We start from the raw sequence: 27,501 nt of genomic DNA on the forward strand, positions 1-27,501 counted from the left end.
GATTTAATCACAACCTTTAAAGTTGCGTCAAGCAGCCTGTAGAATGAATAACGCGACAAAACAGATCTTTGTTTAGCCCTGGTTTTGATGTGGCTGGACCCACACTGAGAGACGACACTTCAGACCTTTTGTTGCCCGGGAAACAGGGCGCATGTTTATGTTTACATAGATTGAGATGAGAGAGAGCGGTCGTCACTGGAGGAGGCTGATTATTCTGAAGAAGTGATGAATGTTTCAAACACAACAATCAGCTGCAGGACGGAAACAAACGAGGCAAAACACTGAGTTTAGATGCAAGTTTAAAAAATGTATTTATAATATAATACAAGGATATTCTGTGCAAGAGGTTGTGTGTGGGTGGTGTGATCCTGTACATTTTGAACAAAGAACTTTAAAAAGTCAATAGCAACCTGAAAGCAGAGCGAGACACGCTCGAGTCAAAGGAACCGACTAGCAAAGACTAGCAAAAGATACGAGTCGTATTATACACATGGATTCCGACATTATACAATGTCTGTATAGGATAAGATTACATATTTATATAAAGTGCAAAGGAAATAAACACAGTGAAAGCCTGAAGTGCTTTATGACTGAGTGTAAACCCACCACCGCATGCTTAGAAGCCTCACACGGCACAAACAGCCCAGACTACTGGCTATAGCCCGGCTGCGTATGTACTGTATTACAAAATGTATAAAAGGGTCACAAATCTGTGCGAGTTATTGAATTTTACAAATATAATCAATATGAACACTTGTGAAATTCCCCTTTTTACATTTATAAATAGACATTTGTTGTTTACTGCTCCTTCAACACTGAAGCATAGCACCACAGGGTCTCATGTTCCAAACCTTGAAATATGAAATGACCTGAAATAAAAAGAGAGAGTCTGTCCTTATCTCAGGGGAGTAAGACATCTTTTGACACGATAGATAGGAAAATATAAGCACTGTTAGTGACTAGATTACACGTTCTTGTTTATAGTTCATATTTCTTACTGGTTTCGTCTATATAATGTTTCATGGTTACAAAAAAACAAAAAAAGCAAGTGAGTTCAGTATCACAGTCGAGTCTCAAGAATACAGGAGAGTGAAGAGGCACAAAGCGGTCGGTCGAGACTCCGTCCAGCATCTCTCCGTGCCAACCGCCAGCATCTGGGGATTCTGGGAGATAACTAAGTCTGCTGGGAACCCTGCAGAGACACAAAGCCAGCGTGGTTTAACCTGGGAGCGCTTCAAATGGAGCCTGAGTGAAGAGAGTCGCTGCGTTTTCATCCTTACCGAGTTGGTTCGTTTACGTTTCCAGCAGTCTGGATTGAGTCTTTTCTGCTCCTCCGCTAGAGCCTTGGCCTCCATGGTGTATATCCTTCTCTCCTCGCTCTTCATCTTCTTCCACTTGTCACCCAGGATGACGCTAATGGCTCTGGGGTGTAAAATGAGTCAGTTAAGAGTCAGAAGGACAAAGATCCTTTATTCTCAACCCCACAGAGTGCTGGTGTGTGTGGTGAGATCAGCCTGTGTGTGAGTACTCACCTGTTATCCTTCCCAGGATACATCTGGGTGTATTCCACTCTGTACTTCTTGGCAAAGAGCATGAAGGCATTCATTGGCCGTTTGCATTTAGTGGCCGGGGCACCACTGGCTGTCCCTGAGTTTTTGTTGGTTTTGCTAGAAGATTGCGGGGAGCTGCAGCGCTCCAGTTTATCGCAGTCCGGACTGACGGCGCCGCCGTTGGACTGAGAGGTCCTGCGTTGGCGGGCCATGCTGCTGAGGACGTACACGGCTGAGGAGTCTAGCGGGGTGAAGTCGTAACTGAAGGGGAAGGAAAGGAGAAGAGAGAGATGTTTTCTTCATTAGTCGTTGCGAAGTACTCACGTCAATCACAGAAAAGCTACTTCAGGTCACAGACGGAGGCATTACCTTCTGAATGTGTCAAAGACGACAGAGTCATCACAGTTTATGGCGTTGGGGTGGTTTGGCGGCAGGCACAGATCGCCCAGCTGCATCTCGTAGCAAGGGATCCCATGATGCACCACGGTAAGGCTCGGATAAAAGGAGGCCCATCCTGAAAAATAGAGAAACAGATTAAGCGTAAAAGGAAATATTCAATTTGCAGAATTGTGAGAAAGTGTTTGTGTTTGTACCTTTAGTTTTGACAAAGAATGGGTGATCCAGTCGACATTCAGCTGTTAGAAGTCCATTGTCGGGTGAGCCAGGGTCAAAGGTCAGCTTCAGAACAGCCTGGCCGAAAGACACCGTCTCCTCGTGGTTCACCAGCTTCAGGCCCTCTGAGCCGTATCTCTGCTATCACACACCAGCAGGAAGTGTCAGTCAGAGGAGTATTTTTAAAATAAGTAAGTCAGAGCTAAAAAAGAATCTGTACATTTCTGCTGCTTTCCTGAAGCTCAGCGGCTTTGATCATTCCTTTTACAAAATGTCATGAGGTGTTCACTTAACAGATTTGTGAAAATAGAGACACAAATAAAGACCTGATAAGCAAAAACCAAATATCTGTGGAATTTCCTCTCAAATCTGAGTGAATGGAGCGGGATTATAGAGCAAGAACCCGATAACAGGACAAACATCTCTGCAGCGTTCCACCAATGAGGCCTTTTGGTAGAGTTGTTAGATGGAAGTCAAATAAAGGTTGAATGAAACCATTACTGAAACTGTCACCTGGTAAACATCAGGAACAGGAAGAGGAAAGGCTTGTGAGGTGTCGGGAAATGATAGAAAAATCAACATTTGTTTCTAAACAGCCATCTAAGAGCTCACAACCAAAACTTGTGAAGTTGGTAACAGCAAAAAATAAAGGTGAGGTGTTCACTACTGCAAAGAAACGCCACACAAACGCCACAGTCTCAATTGCTTCCTCACTTTACGCAAGGAAGACGGCATCATGGTCTCCTCGTCTGAGTTATCTTCAAAATCTCCAAGTTCGTCAGCATCCTGCCACTCCACGTTCGGGCCACGGTGGAAGCGTAGGCGCGTTCCTGAGTGTCAGCACCACAACAGAAAGGGAAGACAAACAGATATGTAAACAACTGAAGGGATAGAGGCTGTAATAGCACCATTTCACCACTGGGCGTCATTGTTTCTCCTATTTTGTAACTGATGATGGTTGGAAGGAATTTCTGAGGCTGATCCTTACAGAAAAGTGGAAATAAACAAAAGATAGTGGTAGCACTCTGATGAAATACTGTCCTGATTACTTGTAGAGTTGTTTTAAGGACATGTAAACATAAGACATTGACTTAGATAGATATACAACAAGTTTTTTTTTGTGTTTCTCAACTGTAAGTGTGTGCAGTGTGTGGCTACACGCATGCACATGTATGCACCTTTAAGGAAGCAGTGCCAGGCAGTGGAGGGCCAGGAGTGAGACCACACCATGTCTTCATCATCGGAAAACGATGTGGACATAGAGAAAACCCCAGACTCAGATTCACTGCAGGCCTGTTGAAGAAAAGACCCAAAAAACAGTTAACAGCGACAGTGACGTAATGAACAAGTTCAATGTGCGAAAAGGCAAAGCTGTCATAAAGGACTTGCAGGCCTGTGATCAATGAGTCTACAGGGTCGGATAGTCCGTAGGTTATCAGAATATGGTTGATAGGAGTTGCAAAGTTAAGTTACCCTGACACGCCTGTGCTCCCTGAGATGGCCTCTGGAGGGGTTGGGTGCACTGCTGGCTAATGGGGGCCGGGCATAGGAATGTAAACTGTTGCTGCTGCCAAAGATGTGGACTGGAGACGACCTGAAAGAAGATGACAAGGCTATAAAACTACATCGAGAGGCGTTTGTCAATGATATGGGTGAGACTGTGTGTTTACACTGTATGGGGTATTTACAGTCACTAATATGACATGCCTGTGCCTCTGCAGGCATTTTACCAAAGATTTGCTTTTGAAATGATTCAACTACAACCAAATTAATAGTTGGAATTGGTGGATTAAATTGTTTAAGTGATTATATGAAGATTTTACAAAACGTGATGATGACCAGTAAGATGGATCACTGCACATTCCTACATTCATTGGCTCACATTAGTGATGGCATGCATCCCTGCAAACCTCTTATGTGGAGCGTCTTTCAGTTGGGGGCTTTGAAGGCTGGTGGCGATGTTGGCCAGCTCAGTCAGCCAGTTGGTGCTGGGCGAGCTGCTGAACTCTTGATGAGACACGCCATCTCTCACCTGAAACAGCCCCGGAGACCTCTGGTCCTCCTCCACCTCCTGCAGCTCGGGCATGTCATCTGCAGGGTGACGGGGAGAGAGGTAAGACACTTGGCTCTGTTTGTTTGATTGAGCCACATATTGTTTTTAAAAGAATTGTCACCATAATCCATGTGGCAGCCGGGAGAAGGTAGGTCCTCGTTACATTTGAGTGGGTCAAAGGATTCATCCATCTTTGCAGTGTTCTGCTGTTTGGTCTTTGCTGACAGGTTACAGGTCCACTTACTCAGCTTCATACATCATATCATGCCACAACAGCTGCAAGAGGGAATGGCACCAAAATTAGACAAAGTGAAACTGCTGAAGGCTGTGTTTAAATTTCCCCTGAGCTAATGAACCGTGTCAACTTTAAATGGCAGAGAAGAGACTATTTCTACATTTGCATAATTTTTTAAAAAGGTGTTGGACATTAACACTGTGTTTCTATTCAGACATGGACAGAAGAAAAAAAACGACAAGCAGCCAATGTCAGGCGGGTATTATATGAACATAACAGAGAGGTGGAGGAGTCTTTCCTGAGTCCTTTGTCTCTGTATCTGTGGCGAGTCACGTGACCAGCTGCGTGGAGGCCTTGTTTATAAACTTAAAGCCTTTGGCGCATGCGCACCAGAGCTCATTCATTCATAACGGGGTAGAAAAAGTGATCAATCGCTGCGTTAAATTTCTCAAAGTGCGTTTGGAAGCTAAAAAATACGACGCGCTAAAACAACAACAGCGTCGACACCCAGCGCGCCGATGGATCAGTCGAATATTCGGGTTAGTTTTATAGTCGCGAATATTTTACACATGCAAAGTAAACAATAAAACACGATTTAAAACAAATGGAATAAAAAACAAACGCATTTAGTGGAAAGAAGTTTAGTCGTGCGTACCAGCAAACGATCGATTCAACGTTTGTGCGAGATTTAACGCTGCAGAAAGGAGCGTCGCGTCGCGTTACTTCGCACACGCCAAAAGAAGACAAATTAGCCTGATTTGTTCATTCATTCAACGTTTTAGGAGCACAACCCCCCATGAAAGCGAGTTCATACGGGCCAGGCCTTCTGTGCCCCGCTCCCCGAAAGCAGCGGTGTCCTCAGCACAGAGCCAGAGGCTGTCGAGTCGAACACTGTAAACAAAAGAATGTCAACAAGTTGAGGCATGACGCAACCGATTTGCCCCGTTAGCAATGAATGACACAAAAACGTCGACAAGCGCCTTTGCAACATCTTCGCTTCGATCGGTACACTTTGGACTTTTTCGATGTTGTTTCGAGACACAGAAGTGCTGTCAGGTGGGATCGTTACCACAAAACAACAAGCGTCACGAAGGAAAAAAACACAAGTACGATCTGTCATTCGACATGGAACAAGCGTATGACAACCGCGCTATAACATCGCGTTAGAAGAGCAAAGCAACGGATTACTTGTTAGTTGTGTCCAAACTGAATCTAAATCATTTGTTTCTTCGAAAGAAAGTAGACAACTTCTCACTTACCAGCCGCGTCGCCATCAAGAAACTCTCTGGCATTCGTTCTGTGGGTGGCAATGAACGTTTACAAAGAAGGCTCGCGATTGGTTAATACACACATCAATCACAAGAAGCCCCCGATGCTATTGGTCAAAATTGTAGATAATAATCTAGAAGGCGGGGCTTGGTTTGTTGATGAACGTTTGATTGGCTGAAAGTACACGCCTGTTACTGCCCAGTAACAGCTGATTGGCAATAACAGGAACAATACATGGTTACTTTTTATCTGCATTATTGCAACTATACCAAGAATGACAATCACTTATTATTTACATCATTTGAAAAAATTGAAATAAATAAATAGATGAATAGTCTCACATTAGCACTTCATGTTTTTATCCCACACACACACACAGTGGGATAACAACATGAATCACTGTATGAATATTGAATGAATGAACTGGGCCAATGAAAGGAAGAGAACATGTGACACGCAAATGTAAAAATGTCCTTTATTGACATGAAAAGTGAAACATACTTTCAGCCAGTTATTATGATTTTGCCTTCAAAATTACCAAATTCTATAGCACTACTATCTGCACATGGGGGGGAAATAAGAGTGTTTAATTTCATACAGAGAATCGATGTTAAACCAGCTCTAAAACATTGAAGCTGCAACAAACCACAGACAAAATACAGAGGACTGTAATTATTAATTGAAATAAAACAATAGTGAAAGGATCCACAAAGGGTTCCCATTGGAAGGAATTATCAGAATGTTTTTCCCAAACAGTATTCATTTTTGCCAGAGGTAGACAGCAATAATGGGTCTCATAATCATGGATATCATAATCTTATGTTTCACTGACACCAAAACAGCATGACTAAAGGTTTTACACTGAAACAGGGAAATTAATCGAATCACAACATTGCTTATAATGACTACAGTCGAGTATGGGAATTTTTTTCTTCTTTTAAATTAAAGTTAAGCCTATATGACAAGAGTAAATATTCAATTTGAAATTGTACAGCAGTGTAGTGTGTGTTCTTACAAAACTATCAGCTATCTCTTTCAGAATTCTTTTAGTTGTTGCAAAAAAAGCATAGAATCAGGCTAACTGCCACAAACACCAACAATGACTTACAGTTTATGAATATGTATTTAAGGGAATCAATCAGATGAGCATGGAAAATGTATATATATATATTTAAATTTAGACCACTGAAACTATGGTGAAGTCAACACTGATTTCAGGTCAAATGATTCTTATGATTATTCTCACCAAACACTGCTGATTGTTTACATGTCGGGTCACTGTTACACCGCCTGCACAGTGTCATTGCCCGTGTGGAAAACGACAAGAGTGTGAGTGTGTGCGTGTGTGTGTGTGTGACATACTGTAACTGCTCACAACTGATCTAGTAAGAAACCTTTGGCAACTGAGTCTAATAAATAAGGTTCAGAAATTTACAAAAAAATATTATGCTGCTGCTGCACCACCTGAAGAGAAGAGGTGAACGTTAACAAAAGTGCTCAATATACAACAAATACCTCATCTGACACTGACAAGTAAATGTACACCTTCTTTTTTCAAAGTGAGAGTAGTGTGAGATCTAATTTAAACAAGCTTTAAGTGACTCAGCTTTGGCTTTAGTCTTAATACTTAGTGGCCAACTCCATGAAAACATGCCCTCCCTCCCTCATACAGCATCGTCACTAATTAAGATTTATTTACGTGACAAATAAATAATGTGGCAGGTTTTCACATTTCTTGTAAGAAAAGCTGTTTGAGTAGCTATGGGGGAAACATCCATATAAGCCTTTTTTTTAATATATAATCCACCAATTCATGGTCCTTTGGAGCTGCTGTCTCATGCATTTTGTTGCTTAATGTCACCAAACAGGGTTACCAGCTGCTCCTCATAGTTAGCAATGTTCCTCTTCATGATGTCCATGCATGGGCCCAGCAACCTCTCAAAAGCCTTCACGTCCATGACTGACGGGCAAAAGGACAGATGAGTCACACACAGACTACGGGAACATAGATAATAGAGGCGGCGGTAAAGCTGCACTGAACGTACCCAAGCATTTGACGCTTCCCACAGCATAGGCCGACGCAGCCCGGGGCCTGTTTGTCACCAGAGCCAATTCCCCAAAATACTGCCCCCTGGAGCACGTGGCGATATCAACCGCCTCGTCTTCTTGATCTTTTTTCGTCTGGCAAGAAAGAAACGCAAATTAAGACAAACCGAACAGAACATTTTCTCACTTTGAATCCAGGGAGTAGATTTCCAATCGAATACGTACCCTGCTTCTCTTCATGGTGATTCTAACTTGACCAGACTCGACGATATAGAAGCTATCTGCTAAATCACCCTGTAATATAAAGCAAGCAAGATGTAGCCTGAGCCCAGATCACCATAAAAGCCTGTATGGGTGCATAAAGGCACAGATAACACAAAGAGAGGATTCACCTGAGCGATGATCTGCTGCGCGTCGTTGTACGCCTTGGTGGACAGAACGTCTACTACCTTCATCCTCTCCGACAGCTGTGGATGAAGCGGAAATTGGTTCAATCAGTTTGAATGTAAACGCGACTTGCAGTTTCTCAACAGGTGACATCATGTATCTTAACCTCCAATGACGTGAGCAGTGGTAGCGTCTCGATGAAGGCCTCGTACAGCCTCCTCTTCTTGGCGTTGTTTTTAACTATGATCCTCCTGAAAGTCAGACGATCCTGGAAACAAAATTTAACAGGAAAAACAATAAGGATTCATCTTTCAAAAGAGAAGCAGCTGTCACTTCTGATTTCATGTTGCAGTAGTCATTTATATTCTACTTCTGAGGCAGCACCCTTTAACAAAAACAACTATCATACATGACATTTAGCAGCAGGGGGCGATGTAGCCCAGCTTTTAGGGCGAGCATAACAAAACAGCAACAGCAACATTCATGTGCTTCTGTCACCCTGGTGGCTTGAAATGAATGCAGTCTGTCCTTACGTCGGGCGTTTGACTCAGCAGACGCAGATAAAAGGACGATCGGATGGACGGACGCATCAACAATGGCTGCATTCCATTCAGAGTTCAAGTGCCATTGGCCCTGCTGTTACACATGCTGATTCACTGCTGTAGATACAAACAAGCTTAGATGGAACTAATCCCTCCTTGCTGCTGTTAGTCACTCTGCTTTTCCACTAAAAACGAGTCAAAATGGTCTCTGAGCATACGACCAGGATGGATTTGAAGCCTAAGCAGCTGCAGCTCGTTTATTGTTTGGCTCAGAGGCTCACTGGCAGCAGCGTGGCTTCTTTCCCTCCTCGTCCACCTCAGGTGCTTGATGCGACTCTATACACTAACCTAATCTACACACCTCCCCCTCTGCGTTCTGGGCGCCACTGTTGCTCAAGGTTACCCGGGGATACAGCGGGATACAGCTCGCATGACATGACACAATTTATCACCCATAGTTTTGTCTTTAATAAACAAACCAGAATGAAACTACAGCAGCTGCAGAGGTCAGAGGTCACAGTCAGATAAATTCATGTAAGGATTTGATCTAAAAATCTCACCTCCCTCATCATTTCATCACGTTAGATGACATTGTTGCCACAGATAGTTTGGTTACTTTACTGTAGATCCTGACAGCAGCAGAGCCAGAGAGTCACATTCAGAGAAGCTGAGCTCAGATCCAGCTGTGCTCCGGCTTTACTCACCAGGCACCAAAGAGCTCCAGGTGTGGTGGCGATGATGGTGGCCGCCCTGGGGGTGTTGTACATCAGCGCCAGCTCGCCAAAGCTCCCTCTGTTATCGTAGCAGCCCACCAACTTATCCTCGCCCTCCACCCTCATGAAGATGTTGAACGTCCCGCTGAGCGCAACAGATAAACAGACGGTGAGCAGCAGGGAGGTGGATGTGTGTGAAGTCTCTAACAGTCGTTGATCTGATGTGAGGCGGTTACTTTTCAATGACATAGAAGTTGTCCCCGTCATCGTCTTGATCGATGACGTGATCCTCCTCGGTGCAGAACTTCTCAAACATGCCGTCCAGCACCTGGGACATCTCCTCCTGTAGGGGAACGGGAAAGCACGGCTACGATCAGGCATTTTGAGTTCAGATCCTGAAACGCAGATTTCTGGATCTACAGCTCACTCACCGGATCCAGGTTCTTGAATAGCAGAATGTCCCTACACGCCTCCTGTAGTCTCTGTCTCTGCTCGTCTGTCTTTGGGTAGGTGACCTGCAGACAAACACACATTAAAGTGGGATCACAAACGTTGAATATTTCAGCTTTTTAAAACTATTCAAAGCTTCATTTCCTCTTGAAACTCTTGTTTACCCTGGGCTCTTTATCCTCATCATCGTCATCGGGGTTGAAGGCTTCAGCACACACTGCATGAGACAAACACACCATGTGACTGCAGGCTGATTACCAGACGGTACATTCAAACACGGATTCACATTTCCTGTCTATGTTAAACGTTTTCCCTCACAAACCCTGAAGTAACGGAGGAGAATTCATCACTATTACAAGAAGAATAGACGGTGACAAGAGACAGATGGAAAATACTTTGGTGACTGCGTGTTAATGGGGGAAAATGTGTGGCAGCCTCCGTGTTCACGTGTCAGAGGAGTTTGACATATTTCCAGCACGGACATTATCCAGACTTCTGCTCTCGACAGGACAGGCTTTTAAAAAGTCAGGCGACGAAGAACAACTCACCTGAAGCTCTTCTGATGAATCTGTTTATGACAGGTGCTGCAGAAACACAAAAGGAAAATGTGCTCAGCTGTTAAATTCCATCCTAACTCTTTGATAGGCGTCGTTCTAAGCGTTATAGTGTATACCTGCTGGCTCAACACGCAGCTACAGGGAGGAAGATTTGGGTGAAACCTGAACAACAGCAGGTGCTTTCAAGTGCTTTTGCCTCCAATTTGAATGAGAAAGAACTCCAGTATAACACAATGGGCACGATATGAAATATACATCAGACTGTGTGTGTGTGTGTGTGTGTGTGTGTGTGTGTGTGTGTGTGTGTGTGTCATGCATAAATACTGTGCCTGCTCAGTATAAATTGTAATATCATTAAGCAACATGAATGTGTCGGAGACGTCAGAGGCCACAGTCACACACACACCAGAACCAGCACCTTAGTGAGTCCAGATGTGGAGTGTGTAAGTGTATTTGTCCTTATGTAACAATCACAGCTCAACCTTGCAGACCCCAACACTCATTAGGATGCTGTGTCAGGGCTTTTTGGTTGCTATGCTACTTGCTGCACCTTACACACTCCTGCACCAGACAGAGTTTATAATCTCAACCCTGACAGCAAAGCATCCAGCTGCTTTATTTGATTTCTTATTGTTTGGCTGAGGATGGAAGAAATGCTTCAATCCTGCAGCACAGATCTGATGTGTCAGATGCTGTGATGCATGATGAGGGTGGAGGCCCGACGATGAGGCCTGGAACTGAAAATGACCCTCTGTGAGAAAACACACACACACACACACACACACACACACACACACACACACACACACACACACACACACACACACACACACACACACACACACACACACACACACACACACACACACACACACACACACACACAACCACCACCCTGTTCGTCCTGCAGCTGCTGTGCGTCCTCACAACAACACAACGCGTCTGCACGGATGAAGAGCAGCGCCGCGTCCATCCGCCATCCTTCATCCCCCCGTGACCATATATGGAGAATGGCAGAGCCGCGGTGGATGCAAAGAGGCGAGCCGGGGGAGAGGAGCATCACCGCGGCGAGGCGAGGCGAGGCGCGGCGATGCTCCTCTGCTCCCCCACAGACCGGCAGCCGCGCACCGCGATACATGCTAATCACCTCACACACACACACACAAACATGCCAAACGCTCACATCCAACCCACGATTAAAAGAACCCAACAAAAACAAGCCGCCACTGTACCTATGAACTCCTCGTCATCGTCATCCTCCTCCTCTCCGTTTTCCGAGTCGATCTGCATGGCCTCATCAAGGAAATTGACCGCTTTGCCAGGTCTTGGGGCCGAATTCTGCTCATTGCCCACGGAGGCCTCGTCGCTCTCGCTGTCCTTCAGCTGGGTGAAGTACTGCAACGCAAACTCGAGCAGATCCCTGGGCTGGCTCCTCAACACTTCCACCGTAAAGCTCTGTAGCAGCTCCGTCAGTCCTTCAGGGATTTCTATACTCATTCCTGTGATCAGTCTATGGATGTGGACAAAACCGGTTTGCAGCGAATTGGGAGAGGAATCACACACACATACACACACATATACGCACGCACGCACGCACGCACACACACGCGCGAATGCACACAAGCGCACACACTCCCTCACACACAAGCGCGATGTATGTGGATGGATAAGAAAAAGCAGGTCAGGTGTAAGTCAGCGATCCATCCACAGCGAGACCTTCGTGTTTCTCCAGTGAAAATGGCTGTTGTGGGGTTTTGGGTCCGAGCATCTTCTCGCTGCTTCTGGCTACAGGAAACCCACGCATGTGACCCAGGATTCCATGGCAACCACCCATCCAGGGATTGCGTATGAGCAGCGGCAGCGGCACAAACTGCAGCCGGTGCCAAAATATAAATGATGCTAGAGGAAAGGGGGGGAAAAGCTGACATGAAGTGAGAGAGAGTCTGAAACATGTCTGAATGTTTCTCTGTTTGATCCCTGCGGTCCTTAGATTGGTTTATTGTCGTTTTAAAATATTAAAATGGATCAACTTGTGTCCCTCTGCAGTGTCTCCTATAGGATTGCTGCATAAAATAAACATAAAGTGCAAATATAATAAGATAATATAATAATACAGCAGGAAAAATGACATCAGAGACGAACCCTGGATCTATAGAGTTAAATACAATAGATGATGTTTCTAAGCCGAGCCGTCACAGCTCAGCCTGTTTAAATGATGCATCCTAAAATTAGATTGGTTTGATTTGCCAATTAACTCCTCTGACCCATTTCCTGTACCAGAGGGTGAAGAATTAATAAATCTGACAAATAGAAATTCATTTCAAGGGACCTGCAAGAGCTGCTTACAAGTTCCTCCTTCACTGGGACGAGCAGGCAGATAGGAGTGTGAGCAAAGTAAAGGGAGTAAAGCTTTCTTCATCAGAACAGAAAGAAGGCAGTAAGAAAGAGAGAGAGAGAGAAAGAGAGAGAAAGAGAGAGAGAGAGAGAGAGAAAGAGAGAGAGAGAGAGAAGCAGCTGCTGTGCCCCATCCTCTGGTCTCTACACACTCACACTGCCACTGAGCAGCTAGGGCCAAAACAAGCCTCTGGTGAACACACACTTATTTATGTTGCACAGTTATCTGTCTCTGTTGCTCTAGATGAGGACCCCCACCGCTCGCTGTGGCCCATATCTGTCACCCTCACACACACACACTCTCATTCAGGCAAACATAGGAAAGCGAGAGCATAGTGTGACCCATAATACAGCGCCGCTACCCCTCAGCTGCTGGCTCTCCACCTCTGTTAGATGGTTGAGGACTACAGGTTTCCTCCCTGTAAGTGCTGATGCTTTTACTTTGACTGTGCAGAAAGCCCATAAACACCTGAGAGACTGGAGTTAAAGTACAAACATTATGAATCAGCCATTTGCTCTCTGAACCGTAGATCCTGGGGATTGTTTCTGCTTAGCGCTTCTCAGGAGACCAATGAAGCTTGCAGCTGTGGAACGATAGCGCTTCAAAATGCAACCTACACTAAAATCGGGATTATCTAAAGCTTTTAAGTTTATATCTTTACATCCATTTGAGGTTTTCACCCCTCAATCACATTGTCATTTTAAATAACATGAAGAATGCCTACAAATTAAGTAATGTGGGGTTGTTTTTAGCAATCTCTACTATTACTTGAAGAGATGTACCCCAAAGAATCCACTAGGGGCCGCTGTGACCGTCCCTCTTCCTGTTCACTCAGCAGCAGCCATTGAGAAACTCATATTTATGGATGCGGAGGATATTTATGCAAATACAGAGATGTAACTGAGCGGCATGATAGTAGAAAACAGTAGTTGTGTAAAAAGCTAGATCAACCAAACAGCTGTTGTACGGCGATGTGTTAATATATTGTTACCGTCCGTGTCGCTTTCTTATGAACAAACCCTGTAACGTCATTCATGTTTTCAAGATGTGGGTAATAGTGACATCTAGTGGACGAGACCGGAAATACATCAGATTCCCTCTGCCTGTTTACAAGTGTGACTGATTCTTCTGGTGCTTTCAGATCCACCGTGTAACCGTGAACTCCCCCTCCTGACCCGCTCACCCAGATGTGTGTTTAGCATCCGTGACCACATTAAAGTTTCAGGAAATGCAAATAAATGTTTCTAAAACGTCAGCGTTGTATATGTTTATGTTCACATACGGTTTATTGGTTTATGGTTTATTGCTTCACAGAAGAGACGTAAATATCACAGTTTTCTATTGGTCATTTATTTGGTCTTTGACAAGACAGTGGAATTAGAAACATTGTAAATGAGAATACTGAATCGACAAAATAATTAGTTTGTTTGTACTCGAGCTCTTCTAGGATTATAACAGTAAAGAGGATGGTGTATCGGCCAGGACACTTGCATTGTTATTGTATTGTTAACACTGATTGAAACAACAAATAAATCACCTTTAGCAAACATGACTTACTGTGAAACATCAATAGAAACATCTGAATGGAAGTCGTAGAAATATATCAATAGGCACGGCATTGATCATTTCACTCTTTGAGAAAAAGCGATTACTTCACAGATTCACCATTGACAAGGTTATACAAAGGAAAACGGCGACACAGTGTGGCGAATCAAAGGTACTGCCATGGCGAACCTAACTTCTCCCAACAGCTTTAACAGCGCTTTAACTTTTACATACGGCGGAGTACAGAAACGAACTATAGAGTCACTACAACATGAGCATCGTGACAATATAAGACTTATCTGATCCCGATGGACACAAACAAACACGGTTAAACTTGTGAGATATAGACACAATCAAGCAGCGGGCACTTACTTTACGTCATTGGCTCGATACTCAGAATGTCACAAACTGGATCAGACAGGAAGGAACAAGGATGTTGATCAAACTATAACGAACGGCATTAAATAAATATTAGGTGTTGCACGCTGCACTGCAATTTTCGCTCCTTTACAAACAAACCGGTATAAACTCTCGCGAGATAATCTACGTCATTTCTGGTACGTAGAGCGTAAGCATTAAAGCGATAGACACTCAGAAAAAGTCTTAATATTGGAATAACTACAGCCGCCAGGTAAAAGTAGCGGAATCCTAGTCTAGAGTAGCTGCACTTGTACTTATGTAAGCACTTGAATATCGATTTTTTTTTCTCGTGTGACGTCACAGTCATAGGTAGATCAATGGCTATATCAGCGGAGTCATGTTCCAGTCATTAACTTCACTTACAGAAATAAGAGATTTCTATGGTATTATCTTCCCTCGATCATCCAACATGAAGGGGGAAGCAAGTGCTCGTATTATTTTCCTTCCTGTTGACTGCAAATTGTCGTGCACATCTGGAATGTCGTCCAACTCCATTCTTTAGGGACTAAAGATAGTATCTAATAATTATGACGTAGTATCTCTTATAGTCTGATAGTACCTCATAATTATGGGATGTCATCTCATAATTACAATTTAGCATCTCATAATTATGAGAAATTAGGGAAAATAAGTTCCTCTGATGGCCACAAATGACTTAGCAAAATAAGATTGAACATACAAAACAAATAGGATGGAACTGTAATTCATCATTGAAGTTGAAATAAGCACCTTTGCAGTGTTATTTGGATTAGATGGCGCTGCAGGAGTTAAATTCCAGTGAAACAGTGAAATACATCACCAATCTGCAGGATTAAAATAGTTTTACAAAATGTTCCGCCGCGGCTCCTGGGTTTGATTATTCATGGGTATAAACTGATACGGTCCACTGCTGAACCACAGAAACATGTGAGAAGGTTTTTCCCTCCAGTGAAGTCAGACTGAGGGTCAAGACAAAGTGAGCCAGGAGTAATGCAATAAAGCTGCAAATGAACAGATCTACATTTGTTTCCGAAATGAGAAGGGACGCACATTTAGAGCACAATTTAGAAGTTTACCAGAGGAAAGTATTTTAAATCAGTTGGTTTGCATCGCCCCTTAACGCTCCAGCCAAGACCGCAGTCAGACAGAAAGGATGTGTTTGCATTACAAACCAAATTAGAAAACTTCCAAACATGTGCTTTTTATTTATATTCATCATTTGTACATTTCAGATATGATAAACACTTGAAACATCCATATTCATAATAAAAAAAGCTAAAACAATGCACAACCAGATGACTTCAATCAAACCCCAAAGACAAGATGAAAGAATTTTGAACCAAACGTTCCTATTCAACAAAAAATAAATACACTCTGGGCGTGTAGGAAGGTCCCCTTATAGCCACAGGTCACTATAACATGTTGGCACCAAAACAAAATGGAATATCGGCCCTAAACTCAGTCCAAACTCAGTCCTAAAAAAGATACAGTAGCACCAGTATACATCACATACTGACAGGTACAGGCAATGTATAAAGACACGAAGGTATACTGAATAGCTTTAGACGCACACACTTTGTCCCACAATATGTAACGTACGTACATAATGTTAAGGTTTTATTAAGTGCAAAATTTCTTCACGTTGTCCTTAAGATAGTCCTATATGGTCTGTGCATGATGGAGGTGGAATGGAAGGTACCAAGTTAGCTTTAAAGCGGGGGTGTAAGAACCTTTGTAGCCACCTTTGCACACGTCACTTCTGCAGATGACTTTGTCGAAAAGAAATAAAGAAATAAAACGTTATCTCAAAGGGGTTGCAAATTGCGAGACGTTATTACGACATCAAAACTGGCTTGCGAAAAACAATCGCATTTTTTTTTTTTCTTTCTTCATCAAGGGAATGGTTAAGCTTTTACTTCCCCTTAGCTTTTTGCTTCTTGGTCGATGTTCCGCTGCAGGCAGGGCGGCGCAGTGGGACGAGCGTCTGGCTGTTTGGCTCGCCAGGTAGGAAGAAGCGGGAGTTTACGGGTAAAGCAAGGTGCAAGTAGAAAAATAAAACAAAAAATGAAGCCAAAACCACAGTGAGTTTGGTGGGTCAGACGGTGCTTTCACAAATTATTCAGTTCCATTAGAGTCTGGTCCAGCATCTGGTGCATGTTGAGGTTCTCTTCTTTAGCTTGTGACAGTTTCTCTGTTAGAACACCAAACGGAGAAGGTTTAATCTCACACAAGCAGGCGAAGCGTTAAGTCCATCAGTGAATTAGTTTGCATTAATAGCTAATTCATCATTCCAGCTGGCCATTCAATATAAATACGAGCCGTTTACATCAACACTGACATTTAACAAGAAACAACACTGTGATTAAGACTAAACCAGCTCAGACTGATACGCAAGCCACCATGCAGACAAGTTACAGTCTACAAGAGAGCAGCTGCCATTAATGCTTGACAGAAACACATAACAGTTACACATTTACAACAACATCCATTATAGAAAGCGTGTTATTGGGTTGGAAGACTTCATGTAAATAGAGTCTATATGAGATGATCCCTGATTTTAGGAATGTTTTCAATCTGTTTCCAGCCATCAGCAACACAAATTCAAGCAAGTGCAAGCATCATTTGTCACACTGGATCAGATTGTCGTACACAATACATGTTATTTAAAGACACAAATGATTTAAAATAGATCAAACATTCACAGAATTTAGTCCTCATTCAAGGCCACTCGGAGCTCATTAGTGAGATGGCGGTTTCGCTCGAGTTGTGGGTAGAGGCGATCTTTGCAGTCAGACAGCGAGTAGAGAAACAGAGAGAGGAGAGGAAGTCAGAGGAGAAAAGTGCAAATGCCTGTTAGCACCTACCGTCTCCAGAACAGAGCCAGCAGGACCTTTGGTGTGTGTGTGTGTGTGTGTGTGTGTGTGTGTGTGTGTGTGTGTGTGTGTGTGTGTGTGTGTGTGTGTGTGTGTGTGTGTGTGTGTGTGTGTGTGTGTGTGTGTGTGTGTGTGTGTGTGTGTGTGTGTGTGTGTGTGTTAGGAGAGGAAAATATCTGAGAAGCTATGTGAGGTTGATTTAGGGGGCAAATCTGGCCCCAGCTTTGGATTTCAGAGTGAAGCAAGACAGCAAAAGGAGGCAGAAAAGAGGAGTAAGGAAGATTTTATGGCTTCTTTTGACAAATAATGAATGTATTTTATGTTAAAAAGGCTAAATTCTGAGTATAATGTAATAGTGTATATGTGCTTTCAACAACTGGCCTCCATCACATCTAAGCTGACTTTAGGGAACGGATCACTTTCACTTGTGTACGACACCACAAAGTTCCTCACGTGTTCTGCAAACATGCTCCGTTCCACAATGTGGCGCTTTGTTTAATAAAAAACACCCAGAAAGTGTGAATCTATATTTATTCACATAAATGACAGAATACTGTATATTACACAAAGACCACGTGTCAGCCCTTCTCAATCCTTTATCCATCTGTACCCAGCACACCAGCAGGTGACCCTCCATGCTCACATACCGTATTCCATCATTCACCCGTTACTCTGCTGCACCACTATCTTCCTCAGGAACTAAACCGACGCAAATTATCCCTCCTATTCCCACATCTCACACTGTCATCATCTTATGTGTTGAAAAAGTGCCGGCATGCCAGAGAGCAACTCAGCTCAACGTGTACATTGTAGCTGTAGTTGTTCTAGGTGCTGTGCTTGTTCTAATATCTCGATTGAAGATATAGTATTTGGCAGGAAAACATGAATTGATCACAGGTGAAGCGGGGGGTTTCTGCTGCTAAACTGATGATTTGTGGAGATGCACAAACAAAAACAAATACATAACTTAAAATCATGGCTTGCCGGGTTTTATTTAAGCCACTTGCAAAATAAATAGATATGAAAAAGAAAAGGAAAATAAACAGAAAAGAGGGGACAGAGTAAAGAGATACAGCTTACATAGAAGGAAGGACGTTTATTTTTACACGGCGGCAGAAAGAGTCTAGGATTCTGTACAAGAGATGGGATTGCAATTGACGCTGACGTGAGGGTGAGGACACGAGGAGAGGAGAAGGAGGAAAGCGAACGACAGAGAGAGGAGGGAGGGAAGGGGGGTGGGGGGGGAAGTGGAGAGAAGACCGGAGGGAAGGCTGGAGAGAGCGGATAGATGCCGCTCAGCCGGCAGGAGGCGTCTTTGACGAGGTGTAAACAATTTATCTGTGTGGGAGAGAAGAGGTACAGTAAACCACAGGGGGTCGCCGAGGGAGGTGGTGGATGTAGTTGGGGGGAGGCGGGGTCACTGCACCACAAAGCAACGAGGCAACAAACCATCATCATCATCAGGTACCACACACTGACAGACAGACACAACCTGCCCTCGTCTCCGCTACGCACCTCCATGTTCTCCCCCAGAATGGGAGGAGAACAAGGTGAACCGGTGCAGGGGCGACAACAACGCGGGACAATCTCACAAAGCACACAGTGGGCCTCTCTTCTGGGACAGAAGTAGACCGTGTTAGTAAACGTGGGGCATTTCAGGGCAGGGGAACCAAAGAGGAAACACACTTCACCTCAGGAATCGGATTAATTGAGACGCTTCCGGTCATAAAGTCGACAACAATGCACAAACTCACACCGTTACATTGATTACTTTTAACAAAAGTAATACAACTTCCAACAATTGTAAGACTGAGAGCGCATGCTGATGTGTGTCCATGCAAACACATGACATCACCCCCGCTTGATACTGACACAGACAGGAAACAGTATCATGTGCCATCAATCGCACTCGTCTGATTTAACTTTGTTGCATCATTCTTAACATTATTCAACTGGGGAGAGGGGCGGACACCTCAGTTATGGATGCAGCGTTCTGAGGTGGGTACAATGAGAGAGTAAAGGGGCGACGGAGAGGGTGGGACGTCCGGAATACAGGCAGGAAAAAAGGTGCAGGGGGAAGGGAGGAGGTCGACGGCGGCAACAAGCAGACACAGCAAGTTGAGAATTACATGGAAGTCATGTCGTTGAGGGCGTGGTCCAGCTCCTCGCTGATGGCCTTGTACTTCAGTTTCTGGGCATACAACTCATCTATTGGTGGGGCAAGGAAGGGAGGGAGGGAGGGAGGGAGGGAGCAGGGAGAAGGAAGGTGGAGGAGCAGGTGACAGAGGAGGTGGAGGGATGAAGCGTCCGACAGACAGTGACAGAGAAGACAGAGAAGGGTGACGGACAGGTTGGAGAAAAAATAAAGGAGAGGGGAAAAAGAAAGGAAGTAAACGTTATAACAAAAAATGGAAGAAGAGGAGAACAGAAACAAAATGAAGGGCAAAGAAGAAGAAGAAACACGCCGGCTCTAATCTCAAACCCCAAAGTCAACATCAAACCCTGATATGGCTCCAGGAACCAGGTGGACCTATTCCACCCTTATCACAGAGTAAACCTGTGCTATGCTCCGCCCACCACGCCCTAGCTTCAGTGTGATGGGACTAAATATGAATTAAAAATGCACTTAATAAAGGAATAAAGAGAAAGGAAGTATGATGCAATGTGGAGAGAGAAGCAACAATGGAAATGAGAAGGAAGCATGAAGCTCTTACCCAAATACCTCGAGTGGGACTCACGGGACATCATAATAATAATAATAATAATAAAAATAATGATAATAAAAAACAAACTTGGGCCTGAAGAGACAAAAACAAAAAATCATACCTTCCAAGTCATCAATGGTCTTCTCAAGCTTGGCTACTGATCTCTCAGCGAACTCAGCACGAGTCTCAGCCTGTGGTGGAGAGAGATACTTGATGAGCGACTCAGAGATACGGCATGTGTGTGACATTTATAGATAATCCCTCTGGCCTCAGCCCGCAACCCCCAGATAAGAAACCCCCACCCCGGCCCCCCCAATACTTGCCTCCTTCAGCTTGTCGGTGAGGACCTTGATCTCCTCCTCGTACTTGTCCTCCTTCTGTGAGTACTGTGGTGCAGAAACAGAGATAGGGAGGGTCAGACACATGCGTCGCCTCCGCAGACGATTGAATATGGTGAAACGATAATGATGTCATGGTGGAAAAGGTGGCGGATCTTCTGCACGATAAGAAGCTAATTCTGCAGGAGAGAGTTGAGAGTCCATTGCATCGCGGCGTCGCACCGACACTCACCTTCTCAGCCTGGGCCTCCAGTGACTTCAGGTTGTTGGTCACGGTTTTCAACTCTTCCTCAAGCTCATTGCATTTGCTGGGGGGGTTCGCCGAGACGGACAAGAGAGTGCGAAGGAGGAAGAGGAAAGAGGAGGAGAGATGGACGAACAGAAGAGAGGGGAGAGCAAGGGGAGAGGAAGAGTAGACAAAATATGTAAGAACTAAAACGAGGAGATAAACGAGGACAGAAATCGTAGAGCAGAGTGGAACCCAACAGAGCAGGAATGTGAGAGCGTTAATCTGTCTGCAGCTACAAACTATGAGGCGTTCAATTCTCAAGCAACATTCCTGCAAAGTTAAAGGAGTGAGTTCGGAAAAAATCTAAAACACACACACACACACACAATACACACACTAGATAGAATAGAAGAGAACGAAAGAACAGCAAGCAAAGCAAAGCCAAGCCGAGAAGAGCCACGCCCATAAACACAACATCAATCTATACATTAGGTGCCTTTACGTCTGGGGGTCAGTACCTGTGTGAGGGAGCAGTTTAGTGATTTCATGCTTTGCTCCAACACTCTCAGCTCCTCTTCCGCCCTCCGAGCTCGCCTGTTAGTGGGTGTGTGGCGTGTGCAAGCCAGTGCCATTCAAAACGTGGAGATCATGCAAATAACGAGCACATAGGATGAGAAGGTGCAGGCACATTCTTCAAGTTGAAAGCAAGACCAGGTATTTGTTTGTTTGTATTTCCTGCCGTAGGTTAGTGCTACCAGCTGATCTGTTGCCGTGCCAGCGTTCTATACGTGCAAATGTACACGGGCGCCAGAGGCCTTACCCTTCTGTGAGCTCAGCGCGCTCCTCTGTGCGCTCCAGATCACCCTCAATGATGACCAGCTTACGGGCGACCTTTAGGTGGAACGCAGGAAAATGTTACAAACACAACAAAGACACAACACCCTGATGCATTTGAAAGGGAAATAGAAGGGAAGGGATCTATAGAAGAAAATCTGCGCTACAACTACACATAAAAATAAAGTAGTTGGTCCTTAACCTTCTGAGACCCTGCGTCCTCATATGTGGACACTACAGTTTCCCTTCCCTACACCTTATACATCATTGTGTTTAACTTAAACCTGTTGTCCTCCTGTCTGAACATTTTTTCCGCTGCCCCCTAGTGGTATAAATAAATGTTTTGGTTGGTAGGAAACTTATTTAAATAGGAAGAAATGTATTATGTAAGAAAATAGGGTGTAAAGTAATTATATGAAATAAGGAAGCTACATGTTCAGTTATGCTAAATCATTATGGGGTGACTTCTAGTTCTTCTATGACAGGGGGAAGGCCGCCAACAGCTGAGAGACTCGCCTCCTCATATTTGCGGTCAGCCTCCTCAGCGATGTGCTTGGCCTCTTTCAGCTGGATCTCCTGGATCTCCATCTTCTCCTCGTCTTTCATGGCCCTGTTCTCAATGACCTTCATGCCTCTGTGAGGGGAAACCGGAAATGCAAAACACATTAGGAGTCATTTCCTTCTGCTGCGCCCCGACCACAGAGGAGCCGAGACGACCTGAGAGCTTCAGAGCTGACAGACGGACACGTGGATCTTTCATTTTGCTTTCTAAAAGGTACAAGGTTGATGGTTTTCTGATATGGCAGAAGGGGAAATACTGAATTTGGGGAACGGAGGAAGCGGCTTATAGGCCTGACAGAGGGATGGAACCAAAGAACCCACCTCTCGCTCTCATCAGCAGCCTTCTCAGCCTCCTCCAGCTTGGTCAGGGCAGTAGCCAGACGCTCCTGTGCGCGATCCAACTCCTCCTCAACCAGCTGGATGCGTCTGTTAAGGGAAGCGACATCTGCCTCAGCCTGCGGGGAGAGAAGGGCAGCAAGTCAGAGGAGATGGAGGCCAACGTTCAGATTCACACACACCACCAGAATTCACCCACACATACGCACGCACACACATACGCACACACACACACACATCAGCCCAAAGAATGTAGGTGTTGATTTTGATTTCCTGTCTGCTGCTTAGTTGTACGACTTCATGTTTGCTTCAAGATTTTCTTCCACAAGTATTTGCAGTCTGTGTTAAAAGCAGAGTAATCAATCTAATGAAACTGTAATTAAGGCAATTTAAAACAAAGAATATCTAGTATAAAGGCTCCCTGCTGCCTCTGTATTGGTGGCCACTTGTTGGGAGCAACATGGAGGCTCTGCCCTGGAGGATTCCTCGCCCTCCTAATTGACGATTTCCCTCTAATGATAATGATGACCCAGGTCGACAGAAGGTTGAATTCCCTGCCTCATTATCCGGCCCTCTGGAGAACATTAACAGGGACCAAGTCAAAGGGCTCAGGGACAATTATGCCATAAATGACAGTGCACATGATGCACACACACTACCACAGAGGCAGAGTCCCTAGATAGCAGATTTAGCTGCTCACACTCCGACTGGGACCGTTTACATGACACATCGGTTTCTTTTTTTCGAAAGTGACTCAGTGCATCTGGTGACAATTGATCTACTTCTGCTTTCTGATATCTGTTTGCCACGTTGGACACACACTGACACACTGACACATTGTGCAGTGACCACGGGCTGTGAGGGTGTGAGAGGTGATCAGGTCATCGGGTCGGTGTAAGAGAGGGAGTGCTGCCATGGAGCAAAGTGCATCTGTCAACAAGGAACTCACTGATAATACGTCAGCTGAAGAAGTGATTAGTGATTCCTGCTCCTCTTAAAACGCCTCAGGTGATCAAAACTACAACTATACGTTTAAAAAGACCCTATCTATTGAACTACAGATCTCCGTAAGTACATGAGGAAAGATTTACATCTCGTTTTGAGAACAACCGCCAAGTCCACACGAGGGAAAGTCTCTTTGAGGCCATTGTCCTTATAAGGGTAAATTATAGAGCACAGGCTGCCACAGTGTGTGTGTGTATGTGTATGTATATGTGTGTGTGTGTGTGTGTGTGTGTGTGTGTGTGTGTGTGTGTGTGTGTGTGTGTGTGTCTGTGTGTCTGTGTGTCTGTGTGTGTTTCTCGGTTTAGCAACTTCCTGCTTTCACATTTGTTCATTCAAAGATGTGATCCGTTGTTGCAGCTACAGACTTCAGACTAAAGCTTCAGTTAAAGCATGAAAGAGTCTGCAGCTCTGACAGGTGGAGACACTAAAGCACCATGTGACAGTGTGTGTGTGTGTGTGTGTGTGTGTGTGTGTTCAATGGCCCCTTTCTAACACAAATCTGAAAACTATGGGCGGGTGAACCTGCGCGGGTTTGCGCACCGCAAACACTGCACGGAGCCACAATAAGGCTCGTTTACAGAAATCCCGTTATTTCACTGCGTATCTCTTCAAATCTAGTCTGGAACGCTGCACCGCTCCAGGTAAAGGCTCAGACTCAGGCTCAGCTTTAGGTTCAGATTCAGGTCTAGCGTAGTAAACATGCTTACTTGTTCCCTGGCTTTCCTCTGAGCAACCAATTCCCTCTGTAATCTCTCGGCTCTGTCCTCAGCAACGTCCACCTGATCTTGTAAGGATTTGATCTTTCGTTTGACCGCCTCCAGCGACGTGGCTCCGGCCATTATTTGCGCTTTAAGATGATCAAACTCCGGCTACAAGGTGCGGCGCAATTTCCGACAAAGTGACAAGGAGCGAAATGACGTCCTCGGCTGTGCAGAAAGCTGCGCGGCGGTGCGCAGCTTTCTGCAGACGCGCTCCTGCATCGCCGAGTACAGGAAGTGGCGCAGAAATGCACAGAATGCGACTGAACCTGAAAGTACTGCGAGCATCCATCCAGCCGGGATCAGCTGCTGGGATTAAAGACTAGTTTGCTGTTTGACTGAGCGGAACAATGTCTCTTTAATAACAAGAACACACCCAGAAGACACACAGTGTAATCAACAGCATCTGGGGATTGGTGGAGAAACAGCGCCCTCTGCTGGTCAATACTGAGCAGTGCAAAGAGAGACACATCTGGCAAGTTAATCAGTCTAAGAGTTCTACAATTAGAATTACAATGATCCTTAAATAACTTTTTAGAATATTTAAATAATTTTGAACGCAATTGTATAAATGTCTTATTATAAGATCCAACCTAACTATCAGTTTAAGAATGAAACACTACAGCGCTATTTTAAGATCCAAGGAATATTTTAAGAAACCTACAATGGTATTCTTAGAAATTAAATACAATATCAACCATGATGTGACTGTAAACTCAGTAGATTAATGAGTCAGTACAGTCAGATTGGAAATGATAGATTTCTATTCTCAGCAGCTTATGAGCCACAACACAAACTGACTCCTCTGAATGATTCTGGTGATTGAGAGTAAATCTGCCTGTCTGTCGTCACTTAACTAAACTTTCATTCCATTTTCCTTACTTTGTGTCTTACTGGCACTGCCTGAATCTAAATTCCTCACATATTTTACCTACCAATTTTTATTTTATTTTTTTACTAAAAGGTCAAAATAATATACATCACAATATTTGAATAAAACCTCTTTGTGTGTTTGTTTTGATCATTATTGAATCCCCAGCTGACTTCTTCCTGTCTGCTGTGCTCTATTAGAGTCCTGGTATGTTGTCATTTTGATGGTAAAGGCTTTTCTTCCCTGTGGTAAGCAGAGAGCTCAGCCCACAGATGTGAGCTCTGTCCTGACCATATAAAGCAGTGGGCTATATTTATCCTCCGCTGACTCTCTGGACTCTACTGTATATCAGGCCAGTTCACTTTTCACTCCTTTAGCAGCTCGCCTGCAGGAATGAGCAGATCATATCACCGCCTAAAAACAAAACACTAACGAGCAGCTACTTTCATATTGGAATGTTGCCTTTAACAGTGAATGGTGTCCAGTGTCTGTGTGTCTTTGGGCTGATGGATGAAAGACTGTGACATCACTAAAACCACACTTCAACAGCTGATCCACATGAGATAAATAACTCAAAGTGAGGTTGCAGGATGTTCAGGTGAGCTTCACCATCATCATCACCCTCATCATCCTCATCATCCTTAAGGGACATCCCATCACATACATGAGATGATGAGAGCACATTTGTATTCCCATTAGGAACCAACAGTGGATCTGTTGTGTTGAAGTGTCGTTTCTCGCAGTGATGAAGAATAAAAAGGTGTGAGGAAGCAGGAAAAGGTGCCAGAGTGAAGCCCCTCTCTTACTTACGTCGGCGGCTTTCTTCTCAGCCAGCTCAAGTTTCTCCTGGGCATCCTTAAGAGCCTCGGAGTACTTGTCCAGCTCATCCTCGGTTCCCTTGAGCTTCTTCTGCAGAGCTACCAAATCGTCCTCAAGCTGAGGCGCGTTTCAGGGGTTTTCAGGGTTTTCAGGGTTTTCAAAGTTTCAGGGGTGATCAGCGAAGGAGCGTGAAGGCGCACAGGCGCAGGAACGCAGACAGGGAGAAGGAGAAAGACGCACACACACACAGAGAGACGCACACACACAGAGACACAGACAGACAGACAGACAGGAGGAGAGGACAGAGAAAGAGAGCAGTTAGGAGGGTCCATGCGGGCTCAGGTGGTACCTTGGTCGCGACCTCCTCGGCGGTCAGCAGCTTCTCCTCTGCGCTCTGGAACTCCTCTATGACTTTATCACGCTCGTCCTCAGTTAGACGCAATTTCTTTTCCATCTCTCTCAACTCGTCCTCTAACTATGAACATGCACATAAACCACACAGTATCAAGTTAAACAGGGGTGGAAAAAAGTATTTAACAATCAATTAAATAAGAATGTTCAACTTTATCTGTTAGTCACTAAACTTTACTTTACTTTACCAATTAGCAGTGAAGGGAAAAATTAAAATATCCGACAAAATTCGCTCAAATGATAAGTTTGAGTGAAAAGTGTTGGTTGGAAAGTTCCTTATAGGCTGAGATCCATAAAGTAAATTACTCCAAACTGTGGAGTCGATCCGTTAAAGGGAATTCCTGCTCTGTTTCTTTGCTATTTTTGGAATTTTCCGCACCACAAAACAAAAAAAGGAAGAAGGAGAAAGGAAGAGGAAGAAGCAGATAATTTGTTTGTTTGTTTTTAAAGAAGAACCAGCCGACCTGTTTGCTTCTGTCCTCAGCTGCCTTCTTGTCTGATTCGGCCTGCTCAGCTCTGTCCAAGGCGTTCTCCTTGTCGAGCTTGAGCATCTGCATCTTCTTCTTGATGGCGTCCATGGCTGCTCACTGGTGTCCGAACCCAAAATGTCCAAAAAGAAAACCCAGAGGAGAGAAGCGAGAGCGTCTGAGGCTGGCTGAACGCGAAGCTGGAGTGCGGGCTCTTCCTCCCTGCGCCCTGGCAAATATGTACTTCCAAGGGGGGGCCGCTGGATTCCTGCGGACATCCAATACTTCTTCTCTGGGAGGAGGCGTGTGTGAGGGAGCCCGGCCGGGTTTAAGGATCTGCGCCGCGATTCGTCGCTTCCAGACATTTGACTGTTCATATGTCTTTATATGGGGCGTGATGGACAAGACAGCAGCTCCCACAGAACGCCGTCATGCTGGTGAAGTAACGGAAGCCAGATAAAGAGATGGAGGCCGAGCTCTGCTGCTGCTGGGTGCAACATCATGTCCTTTATCTGCCGGGCTGTCTCTCATTCAGTCCTTT

The 27,501-nt window shown here is 44.6% G+C and overlaps 3 protein-coding genes across 24 annotated transcripts; all 3 read right to left on the minus strand.

Moving 5' to 3' along the window:
- Positions 1–286: 286 nt before the first annotated feature.
- hbp1 (HMG-box transcription factor 1) lies at positions 287–5,765 on the minus strand. 2 transcript variants are annotated; one of them, XM_076140006.1, is made up of 11 exons: positions 5,710–5,765; positions 4,337–4,491; positions 4,073–4,253; positions 3,636–3,756; positions 3,341–3,455; positions 2,877–2,992; positions 2,144–2,300; positions 1,920–2,064; positions 1,533–1,811; positions 1,281–1,422; positions 287–1,192 (listed from the first exon to the last, which is right to left on the minus strand). In XM_076140006.1, exons 2-11 carry the CDS (start codon positions 4,467–4,469, stop codon positions 1,175–1,177), a joined length of 1,407 nt encoding a protein of 468 aa, XP_075996121.1. In that variant the 5' UTR covers positions 4,470–4,491; positions 5,710–5,765; the 3' UTR covers positions 287–1,174. The 2 variants fall into 2 exon arrangements, with proteins under 2 accessions (XP_075996121.1, XP_075996112.1); XM_076139997.1 differs by having other exon boundaries at positions 2,144–2,303.
- A 430-nt stretch (positions 5,766–6,195) lies between these two features.
- On the minus strand, positions 6,196–12,008 carry prkar2b (protein kinase cAMP-dependent type II regulatory subunit beta). The gene is made up of 11 exons (XM_076169740.1): positions 11,647–12,008; positions 10,406–10,441; positions 10,022–10,074; positions 9,839–9,922; positions 9,644–9,750; positions 9,399–9,552; positions 8,319–8,420; positions 8,158–8,232; positions 7,991–8,059; positions 7,765–7,900; positions 6,196–7,679 (listed from the first exon to the last, which is right to left on the minus strand). The coding sequence occupies exons 1-11, from the start codon at positions 11,909–11,911 to the stop codon at positions 7,555–7,557; spliced, it is 1,206 nt and encodes a 401-aa protein (XP_076025855.1). The 5' UTR covers positions 11,912–12,008; the 3' UTR covers positions 6,196–7,554.
- A 3,930-nt stretch (positions 12,009–15,938) lies between these two features.
- tpm1 (tropomyosin 1 (alpha)) lies at positions 15,939–27,291 on the minus strand. Of its 21 annotated transcripts, none has more exons than XM_076170255.1 (10): positions 26,958–27,279; positions 26,432–26,557; positions 26,074–26,199; positions 22,615–22,748; positions 22,249–22,366; positions 21,719–21,789; positions 20,902–20,977; positions 20,655–20,717; positions 20,453–20,522; positions 15,939–16,944 (listed from the first exon to the last, which is right to left on the minus strand). In XM_076170255.1, exons 1-10 carry the CDS (start codon positions 27,069–27,071, stop codon positions 16,862–16,864), a joined length of 981 nt encoding a protein of 326 aa, XP_076026370.1. In that variant the 5' UTR covers positions 27,072–27,279; the 3' UTR covers positions 15,939–16,861. The 21 variants fall into 21 exon arrangements, with proteins under 21 accessions (XP_076026370.1, XP_076026336.1, XP_076026334.1 ...); XM_076170264.1 differs by lacking the exons at positions 15,939–16,944; positions 20,902–20,977 and adding exons at positions 16,951–19,834; positions 21,417–21,492 and having other exon boundaries at positions 26,958–27,289; XM_076170272.1 differs by lacking the exon at positions 15,939–16,944 and adding an exon at positions 16,951–19,834 and having other exon boundaries at positions 26,958–27,287.
- Between the last annotated feature and the right edge of the window lie 210 nt (positions 27,292–27,501).

Source organism: Genypterus blacodes, unplaced genomic scaffold (assembly GCF_046128005.1).
Source record: "Genypterus blacodes isolate CSIRO-AG114 ecotype Tasmania unplaced genomic scaffold, CSIRO-AGI_Gbla_v1 ptg000015l_1, whole genome shotgun sequence".
NCBI lineage: Eukaryota > Metazoa > Chordata > Actinopteri > Ophidiiformes > Ophidiidae > Genypterus > Genypterus blacodes.